Source organism: Triplophysa dalaica, chromosome 5 (assembly GCF_015846415.1).
Source record: "Triplophysa dalaica isolate WHDGS20190420 chromosome 5, ASM1584641v1, whole genome shotgun sequence".
NCBI lineage: Eukaryota > Metazoa > Chordata > Actinopteri > Cypriniformes > Nemacheilidae > Triplophysa > Triplophysa dalaica.
Genome location: NC_079546.1, coordinates 24,927,892 through 24,951,960, shown reverse-complemented (window position 1 = coordinate 24,951,960; position 24,069 = coordinate 24,927,892). Strand labels below are relative to the sequence as shown.

The following is a 24,069-nucleotide window of genomic DNA, read 5'->3' as shown; positions in this document are numbered from 1 at the left end:
AGTGATTTTAAAAGTCACCATCATATTGCCAAATATTTTCAATAGAAAGTAGCTTAAGCCTGCCTGAGAAGTCACAAAATGTTGCCAGATGACATCATTCGCTCATTTGCATATCAGTGACGTATCTGTCTAAGAGCTAAACTCTTCAGGTCTACTTCATACAGATATATCTACTCTCTGAGCTGTCATATACAGTGTTATATTAAAACAATACACCCAAATGCACAATATATAGGTTCTTAATTACTTATGTTTCTGTTGATAGAAAACAAAAAGGTTTTAATAGTGAGTGAACTCGACCACTTAAAACTACACACCAATAGTCACTTTTGTTGAACAGCTAAAATGCATCTTTGTTTATGCGTCCATGCAGCCAATAAGTGATTAGTTCTTGAAAACACTGTTTGCACTTGCGGATCTCATTCTCATGTCAGTGCGGTCTGATGTGAACAGAACAGAGAGAGGCGGTGCTGCACACGGAAAACAAAACTTGCTCTCACGGGGCACTAGAAGTTAACTTTGTGAAAATATAAGTCGCTAAAGGCGCATGAAAAGTAACTAAATCTAGTGACAAAGTCACCATGTTGGTAACACTGGTCACCACTACAACTCACTTTAGTCTGTCTAATGAACACTGAATGGAGAGTTTATCACATCTTTATATCTGTGTTGATGTTTAGGAGCAGAAAGATGATGTGGTTTATTCTGAGGTGACCATTGGCAGTAAAAAACAACAGAAGAACAACATTGTGAGTAGAAACTACTCATATCTAATATCTTCATGATATACAGAAACCAGAGGGTTTTAAAGACACTCCTTTGTCATTTCTGATTTACCTACAGACGTGTGCTGTCAAGCTGTTGTATAAATGCATTATTGCTCTCTGAGTTGTGTATATAGTGCTCTTGTATCAGCGAGTGTGATTGTCTCCTGTCCTTGAGCTCGTGCCTCTGGCCTAATCACAGCCATGCTGATATAAGAGCTCTATATACATTCCTGATCCAGAGATATTGCCGTAATATGTAGATGTAACATCTTGCTTTAATAAATTATGTGGGTTTTAAACATGTGTGATGGTTTCTGTGATGTTCATTCAGGTTCAGTCTGCTGGTGATGTGACTTATGCCGTCATCAAAGGAGGAAAAACTGAACCTGAAGACGCTTGAAGAGATGTTTAATCCTCCCTGAACAAAACCACTCACAAATAAAAAACAAACACACATAATTATACAAATCACACAACTAAACAACCTACTAAACACAAATTTAGTAGGTTTCAGTCAGTGACTTATATTTCCTTTGACAAACAAACTCAAGTGAAGATTTGATTTATTTGATGTATTTTTGGTCAGCTTTTGAATGTTTGTTTGTTTTCTGTTAGTTGTCTTTTTGTTTATTTTTTGATGTTATTGGATTCTAACATGTCTAATGAATTTCCATAGGTCGTGTTAATACTTTGCATGATCAAATTGGGGTTGCATAAGAAATTATTTCTTACTTTGACTTTTTTTTCTTTAATTTAAAAATATGAACCTGCTCCTGATTTGTATGTGCTATGCGACTGACTGTATCATACGTTTTAGTTTTCTGTATTGTGAGAATCTGGATTTCGTCCTGTCCTCTACAAATATTGAATCTGTGTTTAATACAAAGTTCATATATCATATGTATTCATTCGTATTCAATCCTATTAATATTAGCTTCTATTCACATAAGATGTGCCTTACTTTCTTGCTGTTTAACCTCGTTGAAAGTTGTATCGTATCTTATGCTGTCTTATGTTGATATAAGCATCTGTTGTTCTCCATCTCAAGGTTCCTAATGATGCCTATGGACAATTGTTTTGTTATTGTAATATTAAATATGTAATCATATCTGATTATTCAGGAGGAAAGACTAAACAGAAAGTCTGGTGAGTTTCCACTGTTTTGGTGGTTTTATATGACGCCTCCTGGTGCAAACTTATAAATATTAGTCCTTAATACAATAAACATTGGACTCTGATTGAACAAGCACTTGTGTCTGTGTCAAACTTTGTCTCCAGGCCTGAAACTCTGTGTGTTCAGTCGATTAGACTCTTCAACCGTAGAATATTGTTTAGACAAGGGGACATAAGAAGTTTACAAGACTTATCATTTTGACTGAGGTCAGTCAGAGTTTCATAACTATACACAGTCTGGCTGTATGTGTTTGTTAGTCTATGAGCACTGACTGTGTACTTCTGACTGTGTACATCAGGGGTCTTCAACTTCTTTTCTTTGAGGACCAGATTCCAAAAGTATAAAAAGGATGCGGGCCAGTTTCCATATCATAATTTCTTTTATTTTGTATTTCTGTTATTTATTGCATTTGTTCCTTTTATACTGTTTTTGTTGCTTTTACTTACAGGTCATATATTAAAGTATGCACACAAATATTGCATCCAGTATATACCTATTCATATTTAATCAAAGGGATAGTGTCTTTATAATTGTATTTTATATTGACTAATACACTGAATGAAATTACTGTTTATTTACTCACCCCCAGTCCCCCGATACTTCCAAGATATGTGTGGTATTGTTTTTTTCAGGAAGATATTATGAAGATATTGAATTAATGAAAGTTAATGAAAGTAAAAAATGCTCATAAATTCAGCAGAAAAGTTATCTCTGTCCCTTGATGTTAAGCTGGCGTCTAATAAAGCGAATCAATCGGTCTGTGCAGGAAACATAACACTATTATCAAATATTCAGGTGAATGCCAATCGCATTTATGTGCCCCACACATTTATAAGTGCAGATCTTTTGAAGTGTAAGTTCTGGAAGAAGACGAACAGCTGTTTTCATAAACAAAGTTGTTAAATCATACATAATGAATGCAGTAATAAAAACAATATCGTTTTTCCTTATCTGAGACAACAGTTCACGTGGTGTAGTACTCTTCCTGCGTTACTAAGTTTCTTCGATCAAATCGCTTTATGAGATGGAAATCGAGCCACGGAAATTACTTTCGTATTGATTATAGCAGCGTTTTGGATTTAAAGTCGTGGCGTCTCAGGACGTGGATTTCTTAAAGCACAACATTCTTAAACTCTCTCCAGTTATTAGAAATGTTAAGGTGGGCTTGGTAAAGATGATTGGTGGGCCTCTTGACTAGCCCTGGTGTACGGTATGAGAAAGTATGAAGCATCTTTTCCTGTATCACAGCTTATTTATTCTTTTATTAACCTCACTCAATAGAGAAACTCTTTCCTCCTCCAGACTATCTGTGGTTTCACTGCTTGGATGGTTTAACAGAAATGAATCTCTGCCTTTCTGGACTTTTTTATGTGTGCAGCTGGTTTCCCCTGATCTTTCTGTTTGTTCTTAAGTGAGTTGACAGTGACTTCTGGGTGTCCAGCTCGGCCAAGTTTTGTGCGGAAGTTCATCATTTTAATCTTAATGTAGTGCGTCCATCCACAACACCCAGTCTGAGTTCCTTTCTCATGCAAACATGGATGTTTTGAATCAAGGCCTCAGAAACTTTGTACTTAATTATTTCTTCTGTGAGGCCTTTCGGGGTAAGAGAAAGGAGAGTTCCATTGACAAGAAATTGATCATTTCCTTTCTGGAGCTGCATATCTGCACAATATGAAAAGCGTGTCACTATGAATACCTGAGGCCAAGTGCAAGACCAGGACTCAGGAGATGACAATATGATGGTATCATTGCTGCTACATGAGTCAACAGATGGCAAATCATCTGCGGCCTCATTTATAAAACCTTAAAATGTGAATGTACGCCAGAATGCTGAAAAGGGCGTATGCAAACAAAAATTGAGATTTATAAAACTTGTGCAAGGACACGTGAATGCAATTTTCCCTTTATAAATCACAGATTACCTGCAAGTGTGCGTACGTGAATCAGCCTCATATCCCGCCCTGTACACACCCATTTTGTACCAATAAATAGTCAATGCAAAGCACCTCATGAATGCTTATTCGTATTTAATAAGTCTGCCATCCAGTCCCCTTAAGCTTTACGTCACGCACCATTATGGAAGTGTACCGTTTCTGGTTCAACATCTATCAGATGCCATAGAAAAATAAAATAGAATAATGTAAACCCTGATCCCATCCTTTATCTCCGTAACAAAATCAAAAATGGCCACACATGAGATTCACTGAGATTTCCATATTAATAATTGTTATAATTATGATAATAATTATATTAAAGGCAAAGAAGATCTCTGCAACATTTACATGTTTACAGCATTGAGACTGATCGTAAACAACTCATTAAAATCACTTTTAAACATTAAATATTTAGATTTAATTTTTATTGAAGATTTAAATTAGATTTTACAAGAGGTGCATGAAACAAATATCACTCAATACAAGCACAAATACCTCTGCAGATTTAATCTTTGTGATAGTGAGGATATTTAAGCTAAAATAAAATGTGTGAGAGGCATTAATGCTTATAATCGTTTTTATCACACTTACTTTCTGCAATCTAACTTGAGTTCACTAACTCACCATCGGTGTCGCCAAACTGCTCTGTCTCCAAAATGTCCGTATGCAAGGGCCAGAGTTTGCGTGCAGGTGCCCAAAATTTTTCCACTAAGTTTCTATTTACAAATCTCATCTTTTGTGAGGGAAGTGGCGTACGCCTCTTTCAGGCCATGATTTGTGCGTACGCAACGGTTACAGATGAGGCCCTGGTTCATGCTTTGAGGTGCTGGAAGATGCATTAATTGAGGATATTAAAGAGCTGGTTGTCTCACAAGGCAAGTATACCACTTTCAAAGTACTGTGATCTTGAATGTCTGAAATTGATCAAAGAATCTTTGAAATGAAGCCTAGATGGCTTTGTTTCTCCAAAGAAAGTCTTACTTTCAAGAGCCAACTGATCCACAGATGCCGGCATTCCAGGTGAAATGGTCAGATTTCTGGCATCATCTTCACATCCAAAAAGTGCTTTTAAGCTGACTTGTGCTGTCATCCCACTTTATAAATGTATTAATTAATGAAACATGAATAAACACAAATCTCAAATGGTAAAGTTGCTCATCACTTACATTGAAAGCAAAACAAATCTTTTGATGGGGATGTGTCCCTTCAGGGTAACTAAACGTCTGGAACCAACTGTGTAGGCCACAAGTGGATAGAAATCTACCAGTTCCTCAAGCTGAACCAGGGCAACATCTTACCTGGTGAAGAAGTCAACTCAAAGGCTCGGAAATGAGGAAGTGTTCACTTCATCTAGGGTAACCCATGTGGGGCCTACATGGAACCCGCGGTCAAAACCAGCTGAGACCCAGAACACAGTCCACATCAAACCCATCTGGGCCCCATGTGTCTTTGCTGACTTTTAGCAGATATACTCACATATATCTATGGAGATAATTTCCAGCAGAGAGCATTTGAGAGAAAGATTGTCCTAAAATCACCCCTGGTGAGGTTGCTTTGATTCGGATAAGTATGTGAGTAACATTGTTTTTTCTGTTTGTTAAAACCAAGATATGAAGAGCTCTCTTCCAAAATGCATTAAACGCCACATTTAAAAAAAATTAGTTTGTATTGCCATCTTGGTTTGTACTAAACCTAATCACTGCATCAATGTTTCATGCCAAATCGCTATATTTCCTCGTTTAAAATGTACTGCAAGATGCAGTTTCTTTCCAAAACGCTATTGTTTTTAGCCTAAATGCGATATGTCCTCAGAATTCGCTCGTTAGTGGTATTTGTATGTTTTATTTCTAAATTGTTTGTTGTATGTGGTGGAACATATTGAAACATTAAATTGAAAATATTTAATTTAGTGGACTATTTAGTTTGTTACTATTTATTTTATTTGGCTGTTGTTTATTTCATGCATTTGCATTTATTTGATCTATATTAGAGTCCCTGATGTCTTATGTTTCATGTTCTCTTGTTTGTTTGTTTTTAAAAAGAAATAAACCAATATTTAAAAAAAAAAGGATGGATTTGTAGCGTTTTGAAAAAAGTAGAAATTTATTTTGAATTTATAATCGACAATATTGTTGTTTCATTTAACAATCATTGTTTAACATGTTCAGACGGAGCCAAGTACGGAGCCGTTGAAGGGACATTGACGGGAAAAAAAACAGATTGGCGAAAAAAAAACCAGAAGACTTTCTCGTGCGCACGCGAAACTTTTTGCGTGCTCACGAGTTAGTGTGTATGCGTTCTGAACCGTAGAGTTTGAATCCATACGGATCATGTTCGATATCGCAGTGGAGAGGAAGGGGAAACGCGTGTTGTAGAGTTGTTTGTCCGTTTAGAGCTGCTGTACATGGCGGCGAATTCAATGTATGTAGATATAAACAACTTATTCTAAGGTATTAGAAATATAACAGTTCATTACGTAAGGTCTTTATACTCCTCTAGAGACATAGTTTTGTATATTATATTGCATTTCTGTCAATAGATTGTCCTAAAAACCCATTATTGTTCCTTTAACTGTGTGCAATTTTGAATACTGTTTAAGACATAAACACACATCTGACATTTACTTTGTATTAGTTTTTTATATTTCCGTTATCCGTATTTCTATTGTGTTGTTGGCACAATTATATTGTGAACAAACATAAATTCAAACATTTATCATTCAGATACAAAGATGTACACATTGTGTAAAGTCTCTCACTGACCTGAGAACAGCAGCACATGAATGTTTTTTTTTCCATTGCTGATGGATTTATAGAAGCTGAAACAATGAAAATATCAGAGTGAATCATAACAAACACATTAAAATGAACAAAGTGACTCAAAGTGAAGAAACTCTTTTGAATTATATGATGAAAACACATGTTTACCTGTGTGACCGGGCCAGAGGGAAGGTTATTAGTTCAATCCTTCATAGAACCTCACGCTACTACGATTTCCCCACTGGAGGTCCTCCAAATAAATAGAGGACAATAAACAGAGGTGTGTGTTTTACACTTTATTTTCTCAAACTGTGCTTTACACTATAGCTGTTCACCTTTAAGGGTCCACAATATTTCTCACAATAATATAACATACAAATAATGATTTAAACAGTCACCACTTCACACATTTACCCACTAGACAAACATGTCACGGCCGTCAACCTCAAGGTGTTACAAAGATTTTATATATTGGATGAGGACAAAAAGAACTCAAGCATGAAAACCCCAGAAACATTATAATAAACAAAAAACGAAATAATCTCAATCGAGTTTCAGTAACTTAAAACCAACCTCCACAAAGTAAAACACAAAAGAAAAAATGATTCATGAATGAAAACCCACCCAACAAGTAATATCTACGAACAAGGAAGATGGACCACCAGAGGAAATTGAGTCTGTAGGAGTCATGTGCGGTATAAAAACCGCAAATAATATATAAATACATAAAAACGAGCAAACTATGTATTCAAAATTTAAATCTACCCAATATAATCCACATTCACGCAAAACAACAAATTAATACCCGCAACTACACAAGAAACCGTCCACACTCACAAAGAAAGAAACACATTTGTGGTAAAGCCTCCTCAGAGGACTCTTACGTTGAAATCGTTGCTATGGTAACAGTTGGGCTCTATCCGGTAGTCAGTGTTGCTGTGGCGGATCTATTCTACTGCGGCAGTCGGCTGGGGCAGAAGTTTATAGTTCGTATTTAAGTTTATATTTTGATTATCTGATGGTTTTGCACAAGTGTATCCTGAAGGTATTAGTCATTGAAGAAGAAGTAAGTCAATTTATTATTATGTCTTCTTGGTGATGTTATATTACCTACTTTCGTTTCGCATGGACATGTGCTGATCGGTTTATATATATTTTCTCGGTCTGGAATATAATTGAAACTGTTGTTAATTCAGTTCATTATACAGATGTTTACAGTGAATAATATTGATATTACAGATAAATACTGTAATGGTTGCGTTCTGTTATATATTCTGTTCATTATGTATAACTCGCATGTTATTTATGATAAATGTGAAACTATAGCTTCAGTGCATTAAACTGTAAGATATTGTTACTCAGATAATCTTTTGATAACTCCTGATAATAGAACTGTGCACATAACAGTATCATTTATTACAACTGCACTGATTTAAATGTGGACACATTATTAAGACCCAGTTAGTTTATTCATTATTTATTGTACTTTTATTCATAGACTAAACGGAGACCTCTGCCTGTGAGGATACAGTTTGATTGTTGATATCTCTGTCATTCATCTGACTTCAATACACCACATAACACCCACAAACCTGTGTTTTCATTATTTGTGCTCTGACCGGCACCCAGTGGGTTTACTCAATTTCATGACTTCAAATCCTAACCTCTGTAACAACATTTCTCCACACACACACACACACACACACACACACACACACACACACGAGAGAGAAGATTGAAGGCTCCTCCACAGCACCGCACAGAGCAGTAAAACGTCAAACGCGACACAGCGCCAAACATCTGCGTCGTACCCAGACTGATGTGCTACTCTGATCGAGCACCTTCAGGCCCAGGCCGAGAGATTTCGCCTTGTCCGGATTTCCACAGTTTAATTTGCGTACCCGATTTACGCAAGATGCCGCCGGACTACGATACAAAATCTGCTGCTATGAGCTCAATATTCAAAACAGGTAAGGAGAGTCTTTGCACCACTTGCTACATACAAGCCACCACAACGGATGAAAGAACGGAAGTAAAAGATGTTGAGCCCTTTTTAAAGTGGCCGTAAGCTTCTCATTCGTCCGCTCCCTTCTACCCACACAAGATAATCGGCCTCAACCCATTACACCTGCATCAACAGTATGGAGTGCAGGATCAAACTGGCTTTGCTTGTTCAGTCTCAACAGTCTCACAGCTTTGATTTCTTACTCAAATATAAGCATTTGCTTCAATGCACAACCTCTTTTGGCTCTTTTCGTGTTTGTATTTAGTTTGGAGTGAAACTTAAGCCTGGATTTCACTGGGACACATGTGTCTGTGTACATCTGTTTCAGCATTAAGATGCATGTAAACAGGTGAACCCTTCAAACAAGCTTGTGCTGGCAGTTGAGCTCTTCACTATTGACTGCAGATCAACTGCAATGCATGCTGGGAGTCATGAGTGAGTTTTGTTCTATGATGTTACCCAGAAAGCATTGCAGCATGAAGCTTTCTTTTGTTGATTGTCAACATTGTTGAGATTCATACACTGATTATTTATGTCTAACTGATTAATTTTGTGAAAATGATTTTACTCTGTGTTACATGTGTTACATTTAATGTTTATTTTGGTTGTAACGCTCTGTCTGCCCTTAGGGGCCGGCATGGCGTTTACCTGTTTGTTTGATTAAACTAATTCCTTACAGCTGTGGACCCTTTACGGTGTGCTTAAAGGAAGCCGCTTCGTTAAACTCAAGGGCGAGACTGGAGCGATCGTCCTGGCAGAGCAGTGCTCCTTTGGATATTTTTGTTACCTGATTAATTTCTTCCCTTTCAATGTTAGTTCCTACCTTATGTTATTTAAATAAAACCCTAGAACGAGCTTTGTGTTGTCTGCCTCTTAATGTTATGGCAGTGGCCGTAAAATGTGGCCGTAAAATGAAAAGTGGTAGATTTTGTCTAAATATGAATTGTTTCAATGTTATTTTTAGATAATAATTTAAAAGATCTCTTAATGGAGACCCTACAGAAGTCTCTTGAGGAGAATCAAGTAAATGATGCTTTTATGATCACACTGTCACAAGATTTTATAATCACTAAACAATTTCTCCCAGAAATAATCTCACATCTTTATAGACACAGAAGCAAGTGATTTGCGTTATGAGTCAATGCAAATGCATCTAATGACAGACATTAGGAAAAACACTTACGTGATACATCATTTGCATAGATAAGTGAAAGTCTGAATTCCATTCACTTGATGGTATTAAAGAAATTAAAAGGTTAAATAATCTTCAGTTTATATGAGTTTAACTAGTAAACATGACAGGACTTGAACATCATAGTTTCCATGAGTGTCCTCTGCATATCATTTGTTTTTAAAACACGACGCTGTTTTTCATACATTAAAGGTCTTCGTGATCACCGCTGTCACGCTCAATTGAGTTTTGCTCGCGTCATTTAAGATGCATATTAGACACATCTGTGAGTTTGAACCCTGATCTTCTCGTACACCATTTGAGGTAAATAACTTCATATTAAAATAAAAACTTCTGCATCAGACCTACGCTGAGACGCTGAGACATGTACTCTACGCTGTAGCCTGACGCGCAACTCTCCATAAATGTAACAGCATCAATGTGGACAGCCAGCCCTGTGATTGGTCACCTTGATTTCCCTCCCTTAAATTAAAAAGCAATGGAGCGGGTTTACTAATACGCATTTCCAAATGTATTTTCTAAATAAATGCCATGCTTTTCTGTATTTAAAAACTTGATGTCATTGTTTACCTGTCGCTTTCACTGCTAAATGCTTCTATGACAGTGTACAGAACAAACCTCTTCTTCTTCAGCTCTTGTCTTGGTTAAATAAGCGACATGCCTCTGGACACTGATATACAGTGACAATTGCTTGTTGACGCGGATAACAACACTCAAGTATAAACATTTTTTTTTTAATTACAACATTATAACAGGCAATCCTAAGGCAGTCAGTTCGGCCAAAGGATAGGCCACTTACCAAAATGTGTCTTGTGCCCTTGAAAGTAACTGCAGGAAGGGTTCTCCATGTGAACTGTTGTCTCAGATGAAGAGAAAACTGTGTTGTTTTTATTACTGAATTCATTAAAACGGACAAATTTACAAAAAACAGCTGTTCATTTCCCTGCAGAACTCTTACTTCAAAGGATCTGCCCTTCTAAGTGTGTAGGGAACATGAATGCAATTGGAATCCCCCTAAGAATTTATAATAGCGTTCAGTTTTCTACACAGATTTGCATAATAATCCTGCAGTTAAACATCAAGGGGAAGTTATAACTTTTGTGCTGAATGTTGTTGAGCTGGCTGAGTTATGACTTTCATTAATTTAATCAAATATCTTCATAAAAAGGTTATCTTCTTGAAAAAACAATGTCACCCACATCTTGAGTGGAAATGTGGTGAATAAATGAACAGCAACGTTATTTTTGAGTAAACTAAGGCCACAAGGAATATAAAATACATCTAAAAAGACAATATCCATTTCAATTAAATATCTTGAAAAGCCACAAATACCGGATGCATTATTTATGTGCATGTTTTAATATATGACCTATAAGTAAAGTATAAAATGAACAAAATGCAATAAATAACATAAGTACAAAATAACAGAAGAAATGAGGATATGGTAAAAATTTGACCCAATTCCTATTTATACTTTTGGAATCTCAAAGAAAAGGTTGAAGACCTCATGGGATACGGTGAAGGAGCGAAGCAGAAGTAAAAAAAACATGCTTTAGTCGGCACAACTCATTAAAATAAACTATTTATAGGCTTTAATTCCATCATATTATATTATATATCATAAATAATTAGAATTATTTTTAGTGTATTGTGTACTCCTATAGTCAAGTTTGACTGAGTCAAGTCACACGAGACACAATATAAACTTGTCTGATAAGTAAACTTTTTTTATTTTAAACTGAAGTTATTTTACTCAAATGCTGTACGAGAAGATCAGGGTTCAAACTCACAGATGTGTCTAATATGCATCTTAAATGACGCGAGTAAAACTCAATTGAGCGTGACAGACACTGATCACGAAGACCTTTAATGTATGAAAAACAGCGTCGTGTTTTAAAAACAAATGATATGCAGAGGACACTAATGGAAACTATGATGTTCAAGTCCTGTCATGTCTACTAGTTAAACTCATATATACTGAAGATTATTTAACCTTAAGGAAACTAAAGCTGAAATGTTGAGACTGAACAAGCAAAGACAGTCTGATGTTCACTCCTGAGTGTTGTTTCAGGTAAACTTGTGTTTTCTTCTTATAATTCAAACCAGTCACTTCACTTTGAGTCACTTTGTTCATTTTCATGTGTTTGTTATGATTCATAAGCTATTTTCATCATTTCAGATTCATTTCATACTTGTGAAGTCATCAGCAATGGAAAAACTCATTCATGTGCTGCTGTTCTCAGGTCAGTGTGACACTTTTCATCTAAATGTTAAATGTTTGAATTTATGTTTGTTCAATTACAAAACTAATTGTGTGCGGCTGTGTTTCTATCACTACACACATGATGAAACATGAGCCTCTCGAGTGGACCTTGATGATGAGATGTGATTTTGGCTTTTGTCTTAGTTTTCATCAAATAATGACAAAACACTTTTAACTTGACAATGTATTGTGTTGATTTGTGCAGTCAGACAGATGTATATTGAGCTGGTTTACACCTGTGTTCTCATGATGTGAGCACCAGTGACATCTGCTTCAGGTGTGGTGTGTTCTCTTAAGGGGGTCTGGTGCTCTCAGAGATGTTTAAAGTTCTGGAGGAAACCATTATTCCACACAGTGGGGGTGCTTTTCTCCTTTTTCTTATATAAGCGGCAGGAAATGTGTTTGAGGAATAAGTGGTTAGGAGACTATATTGCTTTAAAACATGCTTTATTCTTCCTGATTTCAATCTATGTAATGTTTTCTTCTCTTTTTGGATTGTATCTGATGGTAGAATGATCTGCTCTGGTGCTTCACCTGGTGAATCTGGTCTATTAGAGTCAGTCTCTCTTATAGTCACTCCAGAGAGGAGGAGGGTGTCAGTGTGTTAAACCTTGTGCTGGTTTTGTGTTACAGCAGATGTTTTGTTCATAGTCAGTTTGAGAAAATGTGTATCTAGAAGCCTGGATGTACAGTTATGTGATTCCTATAACTTATGAACTTGTGACCTCAAACCTCTTTATATGCCTTAATAAAACTCCTTATGGGAATTATCTTGTGTTTCACCTGAGTCTTCCCATCACCTCTCTTGACTCAGTGGTTTTAAGAAAGTGTATTAAAACTCTCTCTCTCTCTCTCTCTCTACAGTGCTCAGTCTGTTCATTCAGAGTATCTCATGTGAATATGTTCTGATACTGGAGAATAAGACTTGGAATGAGGCACAGGTTTACTGCAGACAGCATCACTTTGATCTGGTTACCTTTCAAAACAATGAAGACTGGACAAATGTACAGAGAGAAGTTCAACCAGCATTGACTTCAGCCGTCTGGATTGGACTCTACGATGACATTTATAGCTGGCGGTGGTCATATCGGAATGAAGACATTTCATTTTCCGGATGGTCTTGAAGTCAACCAAACAACGCTTATGGAAAAGAGGAATGTGGCCTTATATCATCTATTGGATGGTGTGATAGAGACTGCTCTGCTGAATATCCCAATTTATGCTTCAAAGGTATGAAATAAGACCAACACATGTCAATCAGATGAAAATTTTAAGTAGTTAATGTATTGTTATTGCATTTAACGATATAATAAATAGTTGAAATGAAAGGGAGAGACTTTGCTCTTTTTGCTCATGCCCTTGTTTTAGTGTTGAAAGTTGACATAACAATTTCTGTTCTCTAAAGCGCTTGATCGAGACGCTCGACACTGGATGGAGACACTGCTAACAGTTTCACTTTTATAAATGTGTGTTACGTCCATTATCTGGTGTCATGGCGCCACCAAGAGCCCATTTTCCAGTATTGAACTCTGTTATTCCATACATGTGTAACCGATACGCTCCGCACCGGGCCGGTCCGGCATGGGAGTCGGGCGCTCTATCAAGGACACTAAAGACCGCAGTCTCTGTTAAACATGTACACTGCACAGTGTTGATTTAGATCTCGCTCGACCTGCAGCATCAGTTTCAAATCAGCACACAAACAATCTTTGCTCTGGAGAAAGATATAGTCTGTCTGCAAGTTTATTTACTATTTGCATGTGTATTTGTTGTTAGCTGGCTGTCCAGTTTCTTCATAGGGTTGCAGTTGAGAGTTAGTTTAGTGGCGGAGTGATTAAAGCAGTAACATGGTGTGAGAGCCGTTTTCTCTTTGTGTTTGTCAAGAATGTCCGTCCACCCAACAGGCTGTATATAACCCACACAGTATTAAAGAAACAGCTCGCAAAATGGGTCCAAGTCAAGTCGTATATAAATGTGTCCACTGCTGCTCGGTTCACGCAACAATTGAATATATAAGACATGTATTTTGCAGTATTAACCATGTATTTACACCGATTTCAACAGACTCCAAAAGTTCTTCAAAAATAACACAAAAAATTGCCTTCTCAGGTGCCATAGTTCAACTCTTGCTTCATAAGAACAAGGTGTTTAATTGCACCACCGTTTCTGTTGTAAAGATAAAGTTTTGACACTTTTTGTCTGGGCTGAACGCAGCCCTACTGTATAACATACAATAATAGTTGTGTAAGTGATTTATACAAATGATTTAATGGATGCCAACTGGAACAGTAATAACCTCCATATTACCCCTAACCTTATGATTTATTCTTAAACACCTTTCATCAAACATTTCCTTCATTTTAGTGAAAATAAACAGCTATAATGTATGATATGTGATGTGAAAATGTAGAAAAGCGATTAGAAAAGGCAGATTTGAACCAGCGTTGATAAAGTGTCAAAATGACTAGTGAGTATATTATAGTGATTCTTGCATGATGAAATATTTTATTACTCACTAATAGAGTTATATCATCATATCCTCATGGCTCAGTGTTAATGGAGCTCTTGTGAATCTGGTCCCTGGTTAGTTCCCAGTGTTAGTTGCTATAGTAACTGAGTTTGAACTATTTCAAGTTTGCTCTATGAAACCGAATCCACTGACAATAAGTCTGACAAACTCAATTCAGATTGGCTTATTTTCTTAAATCTTGGTTTATGAAACATCCCTCAGAAAGACCAGGAAGGCGAGCATTGCATTAGTCCAGTCTAGAGATTACAAAGGTCTGGACCAGAAGTTGAGCATCATGCTCTGTGAGATAAGAACCGGTCAAACAAACAAAGTTCTTAAAGCTAATTATCAAATAATCAGAAAAGATCAATTCAATTGTCCAGCTTGTTTAGTGATGTTGAGTGTTGATATCAATAGTTTGTTGATGGTCACCAGTGTTGAGATTCATAAACTGATTATTTGTGTCTGTGTGTCTAAACTATGAGATGAAAATGAATAGTAAAAAAAGTAAATTAAACTCACATGAAAATGTTATTTCTTTGAAGTTGTTCTCTAATGGTATTTTTCAATCTCATCTTTCTACAGAGAATGAAACAGAAGCTGACAGGTTTGTTTTTGTTAATATCTCAATGAGCTGGCATGAAGCTCAGAGTTACTGCAGACAACATTACACAGATCTGGCCGTCATTCACAATAAAACTGAGGATCAAGAGCTGCTGCACCAGATGTCAATGATAGGCATTAGTTTATCATGGATTGGTCTGTTCAGAGACTCATGGAAGTGGTCAGATGAGAGAAATGTTGTCAACATGTCCTCCATTAACTGGATGACTGGACAACCTGACTTGAGGAACCAGAACCAACCTTGTGGTGTTATACGTCCTGATGGTCTTATAGATGATCAACTGTGTTCAAATACTTTTCCATTCATCTGCAAGACACGTAAGTTTTTATGTGTGATCATAAACTACTCACAACACAAACATCATAAATACACAGAATGAGAGAAGAGACGTTAGACAAACATAGCTGTCAAAATAAATAGTTTGATCTCAAGTGTACTGTTGAAAATATTGATTTCCACTTTGAATTAAACATCAAAGACAGTGAGAAAAACTGATGAAAAACAGTCACATTGATGATCATCTGATGTTAAACAGTCAGGGTTTAATAAACTAATAAGTTGTGTAAAGCAGTGGATTACAGTGTATTTTTTAACAGCTAAGGGCGTTGTTGTACGACATGAAGCCGAATCATTAAAACCACATAAGCTGTTTTAAAATGAACTGTAACCCACTGCTTCACACGGCTTATTGCTTTATTAAACAGTTAATCCATATGTATAGCAAGGTTTCATAAAATAAAGTAAATAAATGATATTTAGGCTATGTAGTGTAGTCAGACGTTATAAATCGGGGTATTTTATAACAGGTTAGAACTGGGCTCAGCCAATCAGAATCAAAGACCAGAACTGACCATTTTATAAATAATAATAATGTGTTGAGACTTGCCTGTTGTAACTATCCCAGTGTAATAAGAAAGATTTATGAATGAGCACTGATTTTCTTAATCTGTTTTTGTTGGCTATTGGAAGTTCCACCAGGAACACTCGGGATTGTGTCTCGGTTTCTTAAGAACAGTTGCTATGAAAACAAAATGAGAAGTTGACAAATGATTTGTTTTATTTATATTAAACACATGCAGCTGTTGTGTTAGAAATATTTACTGTGGATTTGTGTAAATGTTGTAATGTTGTTTTCTTCACACTTTATACGAGTTGAAAATAAATACAGCTTTAATCTTCCAGAGACCAAGAAACAGATTCTGAGATTTGAGCTGAAATCTGGTCAGAATGTCAATGATCCTGCAGTGATGAAGACCATCTTACAGTCGGTGAGTATTCAACTATTTGTGTTGAAAGTGTGTCCTACTCAACACAATGAGCTGACACTCAGATAGTAGAGTTTTTCAGACTCACTCAAACATGTTTGTTACTGGATTAAGACACAATCACACTTGACTTTTCGTTCCATTGACTTCCACACATACTCATGCAAATTTGTTAGAAGATATTTTGCATTTCGCTGTGTTTCAAAGTTCAAGTTTGGTGAACTCTGACCTGTGAATTTGTGTCACGTGAGTGCCTGAGACCAATAGAAGATCAAAATATCACAGCGTGACCTCTCCGTACTGAAATGTAAAAGATGGAGGAATCACTGACGCACATTTTCACACCGTCTGAAGGAATTAGACATGCACAAGTCTAGTGTGACCACAACATTACTGTGTCACTGTGATTATTGTGTTGTCACCAGTGCGTTACTTAAGAAAAGAGTTTACAGATAGTGAACAAAGAGAACTCCAGAAAGCAGTCTTGTGACTTCACTGACTTTACTGGTTCTTTTCAATTCAAACTACCAACAAGAAGGAAAATATGTGTAAGCTTTAAATTTACATCCATGACATATACAGTTAAATAACACCATCAGTTGTGTAGTGGTTCCTGGAGAAGTGGGTGTACTGTTAAAGCGGCACAGCTTTCTGTGTTATAATGTAGTCTGGTTTTCATCCTGGTTTTATGCACATAGTGAACTTTCATATGAGAAATGAGTGATGACACAGAAGAGATTCTACAATCAGTCCTGGCCTACAGGCACATAAAGAGACATCAAGGTGGTACACTGACTTCATTGATCTATATATGTGCATTTTAAGACTCCTACAGTTTAAATTAGATAACAATAGCTAACAGATAACCATGTGTGTCCTTTCATTATTATCAGCATCAGTAAAATAGTAAACTCATGGTCAACAAATATTATACAATCTATGTGTCATGAAAGAACATTTGGGATAGAAATGACATGAAAGTAAATGAGTGATAACAGAATGTCCAGTTTTGAGTGAACTATCCCTTTAACTTTTTGACTAATAACATAGACATCAAATTACAAAAGTTGCAGATACTATTTTTAATGATTTAAAACAGGTAACAATTAAACAGAATTACAGAACGAGAATATTCATTTAGACAGCAAATAGGCCAGTGTCAAATGAACATTGCTGGGTGTCTACATGTGTCCAGCCTATAGGGTGTTAAAGTAACACTGAAACAGTGTTGAAGATAAAGAGATAATGAAGTGATTAATGAAGTGATGATTGATGATTAATGATGAACACCTGCTGTTAACAAACACAATCACTTAAAAACACAAATGTGAAGCGCTCACTTGAACCTTCCAGGTGTTTCATGATGAGACTGTGAAGATCATTTCCTCTTCATCCACTGTCAATGCTGTGCTAAAGGAGCTCTGTTAAAGACTGAAACAGGTCATACAGCGCTGCAGCTGAGGGCTTTTCTTCTCTCTTAGAATTGTTGTTTATCTCTACAATAAATGAAATGAAAATACATACACACATACTCACTGTCTAAACTGACAAAGTAACTAACAGTTAAGTGCCTTAAAATAACATACTACAAACACATAAACCATAAATAAAAGAGCTATGCATTAAATAAATAAAAATTACAAAGAATTAATAACCAATAAAAAGATTGACATGTGAAAGACGTGCACGTTATAGTTGTGATAAACACCTTAATATATACATTTATTTTTCACAATCTAAGCAAAAACTGGTCAGAACTCACTCTGCTCCCCTTCATGCTGTCAATGTGTTTGACTTTGTCAGAAAACACCTTCTGTCCTGAGACTGCTGGTCTGGATTGTGTAAAATGAGTATACACATTGAACAAATTGTTTATTTAATCCAAATGTCATGCAATAAAACAATAAATTGATTAATATTAACATAAATTAAATTAAATAGTTATTTGATTAGATGATAGCCAGACCGATAAACAAACACAGACCGGAAGTTAACTGCATTCCAAGCACAAACGTAAGATAAAACAGTCTATTCATGGCTCCAGTGAATATTTAACCCCCAAAATTTACTCACCCTCAGATTGTTCCAAACCTGTATAAATGTATTTATTCTGCTAAACACAAATGAGGATATTTAGAAGAATGTCTGTAATCAAACAGATCTCATCCCACATTGACTCCTGTAGTATTTACTGAATGTTCCCTATAATGGCCATAAATGTGGGATGAGATCTGTTTGTTCGTATTTGGCTCATGTTTGTCAGGTGTCTCTGAATTGTTATGTGCAATGGGCTTAAGAGTGTGTGTCATGATTGTTTGCGTTGTGTAGATTCAGCAGAAACTGACAGATTTGGGCGTACACAATGACACAACAGTGACCTGGAGAGTGCAGCCTGATGGAAATGTTTTCACACCAAAACATGAAGATGAAGAGAAACAGAAAGTGTGTTCAGACTTCTGACCGATCACAACACATCGTTGTGTTTAAAGACGTCATTTTCATCACTTGAGAGAAACTTTGAAATACAAGTTTTATAAGATTTGCAATTACATGTAAACGTTTATAATAACTTCAGTTAGTCTCATTATTTTGTTATCCAGTCAAATATATTTAGTTATTCTTGATTGATCTTATAATTCAGCTTTGAAGATGTGTGTTATTAATGATATTATAGTGATAGTAGCGTGACAATCTATTAAACTACAATCTAATGATTACAGATTAACACAATGACATGTGACAATGTGAGTTAAATGTTTATATTCTGTGTGTTTTATCTTGTGTGTTTGTGTTTGGTGAGGTGTGTAGACTGTAGCAGCTGAATATGTAATGCTTTTAGATCAAAACTTTTTAATCTGTTTCACTACATACACTAGTAACCGTGTCTGAAGGGCAAATCAACATTTTAAAAACTGTTTTGAATCATTTGGTTGTTTGAGAACATGAATTTAAATTAAAGCTTCTTTATAAACACTGAATAGACAAAATAATCTCTGAAAATATTTGTGTTGAAGTGAACTGTTCAAATACTTAAATGAATATTAAAACATATTAAACAAGTTTTTGAATTGTTTTTTCTGAGTCTCATCAATCGCTTCTGTCTCTCAACAACACAATAAGATATTTGTATATTTCGTGTAGCCGACTCTGTGCTGGATTGTATTGGCCGCCTCCAGTTTCCCTTTATATATGATGTGACGTAATTGTGACATTGTCTTGATAAATAGAAGCAAACTTAAAACTAAATAATTGAACTAGATAGAAAGATAATATTTGTAACACAATTGTACTGATCATATGAAGTGACAAATATATCCCAAAAAAACACTTAAAACTCGAAAATAGTTTGTTGTCTGAATGATCGCAGTGGTTTGAATGTTTATTTATACTCATTGTATGTGTTATTAAATCAACAACATTTTCCTTAACCGTTTATTTAAACAATGCAATGTTAGGTTTTTCTTATAATTTTGACGTGAACAAAATAGCTTTTACATTAGACACAATTCATCAAAAGTGAGAATTAGATAAAGAAAAATATGTAAAATCAAATTGTTTGTTCTAAGGAAAATTGTATATTCATCGTTTTCAAACAGCCTTTGAATGAAAAATGTGAGAACAAAAGATGCCAAAGTTTGGCTCCTGGAACTATAAGTTTGAAGTTGTACAAAAGAATTGAAACGAAATTAGTAACTGGGCCTATATGTTGAGATTAAAAACAACGAGACTGGTTGCCACTTGTTGACATCCTACACAGACACATGAACATTCAATTGTTCTGCACCTATATTGTCAATGCAAGAGTTGATGTATAGTCAGGATTTAAACAAACTCGTGTTCCTCATTTATGATACAGCACGAGACGGAATATGTACTTCTCATAATTAAAGAATATAAATGTTTATCAAGGAGACGTGCAAAGATTCAACACGACTACTATGAACCCAATATTAGAAGCTCTTTGGTGACGTCATGGGTGGCTCTTAAAAGAGCCTTTGTGTGTGGTGGATGAAAGCGGCGCTTTACTTGGAGCTGGTGTACTTGGTGACGGCTTTGGTGCCCTCGGACACGGCGTGTTTGGCGAGTTCACCGGGCAGCAGCAGACGCACGGCGGTCTGGATCTCTCTCGACGTGATGGTTGAGCGCTTGTTGTAGTGCGCGAGACGAGACGACTCACCGGCGATGCGCTCGAAGATGTCGTTGACGAAAGAGTTCATGATGCCCATCGCCTTGGAAGAGATGCCGGTGTCGGGGTGGACCTGCTTGAGCACTTTGTACACGTAGATGGCGTAACTCTCCTTCCTGGACTTTCTGCGCTTCTTTCCTCCCTTAACGGCGGTCTTGGTGACGGCCTTCTTAGAGCCCTTCTTGGGCGCGGGTTTGGCTGGTTCAGGCATGATGCTTCTTCACAGATGAGAAAATGCTGAATGTTGAAGAGCCTCGTCGCTGTGGTATTTATTCACTCTCACATGCAAATGTTTAGCGTCACGGAGCCTGTTGTCTGATTGCGTGTCTTCGTCGGCCGAACCTATAAAATGTGTTCATTGGTCTGATCATAGTTTGACTGGCTGGATAGAGAGCCAATGAAAGCGTTTCCCGCCCACAGTCTCGTGTTTGAAGGTGCGTTTGACCAGCCCACGTCATTTAGACGCTTTTTCTTTTCGCCTCTGCCCTCACAAAGCTCTCAGTAAATCTCTTTATAGTTTAACTTACATAAAACACGATGTTTAAGTTTTTATAAGAAACTAAACAATAAACTTTAAGTGATAGTTCACCCAATAAAATGATGTAATCATCTATTCAGCCTTATATTTCTAACCTGTTTTAATTTACTTTGTTTTGACGAACACAGGTAAAGATATTTGTGAGAATGTCAGCATTTTTAATTCTGTTACAACATTGACTCCCACAATAGGAACAATTCAATGGTAGTTAAAGGTGCACTAAAGGGTTTTTATCCCAAATACTTCACAATATCTCACTTTGTGTACAACAGAAATATTTTTATATTATGGTATTTGACTATGTCACAGAACTGAAAATTGCAAACATTCATAACAGAAGAAAATGAAAGACAATTATATAATTTTACTTTTTGAGTGAACTAACCTCTAACCTAAACTGATTTCAGAAAATAATAGATTAGTTAGAAATGATAGACGACCACTAGTCAAATTTTACTTCGTTTTTATCTACTAGCAAACTGAGCATTAAAAGTGTGTTTGAGGAAGGAGAGTGTACTTTACATGTGATCAGACGCTCTTAAGAGGAATGATTTGGTGCAGACTGAATAAAAACACACGGGTATATCTGCTGTTTAAGAGACTGATAAGATAATCATTCTTAATATTGAGCAATCACGTTTTCTAAAATAATATTCATCATTGACAACTTGCGTTACTATTTATGTTTGTGGAGAACGGTGGAAATCGTGTCGTTCAGTTGATGTGGTGGCTCTTAAAAGAGCCGTTGAGTTGTTTTTAAAGCGGGACTTAAGCGCGCTCTCCGCGGATGCGGCGGGCCAGCTGAATGTCTTTGGGCATGATGGTGACCCTCTTAGCGTGGATGGCGCACAGGTTTGTGTCCTCGAACAGACCGACCAGATAAGCCTCGCTAGACTCCTGCAGAGCCATGACGGCGGAGCTCTGGAAGCGCAGATCCGTCTTGAAGTCCTGAGCGATCTCTCTCACCAGGCGCTGGAAAGGCAGTTTGCGGATGAGCAGCTCGGTGGACTTCTGGTAGCGGCGGATCTCTCTCAGAGCCACGGTGCCGGGCCTGTAACGATGAGGCTTCTTCACGCCGCCGGTGGCGGGAGCGCTCTTACGGGCGGCTTTGGTGGCGAGCTGCTTCCTCGGGGCTTTGCCACCGGTGGACTTACGAGCGGTCTGCTTGGTTCTTGCCATTGCTGCGGTACTTGCTCTCTTCTGCGTTCAGTACAGAATATGTCTGCAATTGCGATGTGCCTGGCTTTAAAGGCTAGAACACGCAGCGCGTCAATGACACGGAGACACTCGATTGGCTGATCTGTGACGTCCGCTCGAGACAATGAGCCAATGGCCGCGGGATAACGTTCTAATGAAATTGGCGGGACATTGAGTTTCCTTTGTTCAGATCACGCTTTACGTACGCAAGACAAGATCATCATCATCATATACTCTTTATTTACATTTAGTCATTTAGCTGACGCTTTTTTATTTTATAATCGTGTAATATTCCTCTGATCAAACGTTTGCACGTTGCTATTGAACAAAGTTCACATAGAAATGACTTTAACTACAAATCAAATAAAAATAATCCTTTCTTAATTTAAACCCGTTAAAACAAGACGCTGAACAATTATTATTTTACTCTGATAAAACGTCAAAGACATCTTGTTAGCTACCGTACGAGTAAACATAAGTATATCTGGTACAATATTTGGGGCAGGGGTCTGTTTCGAATGCGACCTCATTTATATCAGGTCTATGATAATGTATTAATATACAAACTCGATGGATTAAATCAGAAACCTCGTCGCTCTCTCAGTGATAATGTGGGTGGCTCTTAAAAGAGCCTTTGGTTTGAAACGAACTGTCCCCCGTTTACTTGGTCTTAGCGGGTTTGTCGGTCTTCTTGGGCAGTAAGACCGCCTGGATGTTGGGTAACACACCACCCTGAGCGATGGTCACGCCGCCTAGAAGTCTGTTCAACTCCTCGTCGTTACGCACGGCCAGCTGAAGATGGCGGGGAATGATCCGACTCTTCTTGTTGTCCCGAGCGGCGTTTCCGGCCAACTCCAGGATCTCAGCGGTGAGATACTCGAGGACAGCGGCGAGATAAACTGGAGCTCCGGCACCGACGCGTTGTGCGTAGTTACCTTTGCGAAGTAGCCTGTGAACACGGCCGACGGGAAACTGAAGACCCGCTCTGGATGACCGAGTCTTAGCTTTCGCTCTTGATTTACCGCCGGTTTTACCTCTTCCGCTCATTGTTACTTAAGATATAAAATCCTCACGATTATAAAAACACGAAGGAAATGTGAGACATAGTTTTTGGTTTTCAGCATTCATACGTGCCTATCGTTCGCTTATTGGTTGGAGTCTGTGAAAAGTTCAAACCAATCACTGAACTTCCCTCCAAAAACCAAAGCCCGCCCATTTCTTCCCATCTTCCTGGTTTTGTTTCAGTTTTTGATCACGTGATCTTTCACTACATTAAATCTTATATCTGCGGTCTTTACAGACACGTCTATAGGAAACAACAGTATGAACAAAAGAAAACATTTATACTGACAACATAACTTCAGATGTTGTGCCGATTATGAATTAAATGCTCTGACGATCATAACTTGTGTTCTTAATTTGAACCAGATTTCTCAGCATATTCATATATAAAGAGTTTTCCTGTAGCTTAGAAGAGCAAGGTTGTGGGTTCGAGCCCAGATATCTATGTATAAATGTAAAGGATAATGCACTGTAAGTCGCTTTGGATAAAAGCGTCTGCCAAATAAATAGATTTAAATGTGAGAACACAACCATAATATCAACATATGTCTGAAACACAACTCTTTAGTGGGCTGGTGGTGGCTCTTAAAAGA

The 24,069-nt window shown here is 37.1% G+C and overlaps 3 protein-coding genes and 1 long non-coding RNA gene across 4 annotated transcripts; 1 reads left to right on the top strand and 3 right to left on the bottom strand.

Annotated features, from left to right (window-relative positions):
* The first annotated feature begins 7,566 nt into the window (after positions 1-7,566).
* On the top strand, positions 7,567-9,877 carry LOC130421145 (uncharacterized). Its single transcript, XR_008906768.1, has 3 exons — positions 7,567-7,700; positions 8,133-9,074; positions 9,319-9,877. It is a non-coding gene; the product is annotated as an uncharacterized LOC130421145 (long non-coding RNA).
* Positions 9,878-20,515: 10,638 nt separating this feature from the next.
* Positions 20,516-20,890, bottom strand: LOC130420905 (histone H2B-like). Its single transcript, XM_056748441.1, has one exon. It carries the CDS (start codon positions 20,888-20,890, stop codon positions 20,516-20,518), a length of 375 nt encoding a protein of 124 aa, XP_056604419.1.
* A 1,095-nt stretch (positions 20,891-21,985) lies between these two features.
* LOC130420507 (histone H3-like) lies at positions 21,986-24,021 on the bottom strand. The gene is made up of 2 exons (XM_056747808.1): positions 24,003-24,021; positions 21,986-22,410 (listed from the first exon to the last, which is right to left on the bottom strand). The coding sequence occupies exons 1-2, from the start codon at positions 24,019-24,021 to the stop codon at positions 21,986-21,988; spliced, it is 444 nt and encodes a 147-aa protein (XP_056603786.1).
* Positions 23,075-23,461, bottom strand: LOC130420508 (histone H2A-like). Its single transcript, XM_056747810.1, has one exon. The coding sequence runs from the start codon at positions 23,459-23,461 to the stop codon at positions 23,075-23,077; it is 387 nt and encodes a 128-aa protein (XP_056603788.1).
* Positions 24,022-24,069: the final 48 nt, after the last annotated feature.

What these genes read in the sequence shown, in the direction of transcription:
- LOC130420905 (XM_056748441.1), bottom strand. Translation starts at nt 20,890, where the DNA reads ATGCCTGAACCAGCCAAACCCGCGCCCAAGAAGGGCTCTAAGAAGGCC.
- LOC130420508 (XM_056747810.1), bottom strand. Translation starts at nt 23,461, where the DNA reads ATGAGCGGAAGAGGTAAAACCGGCGGTAAATCAAGAGCGAAAGCTAAG.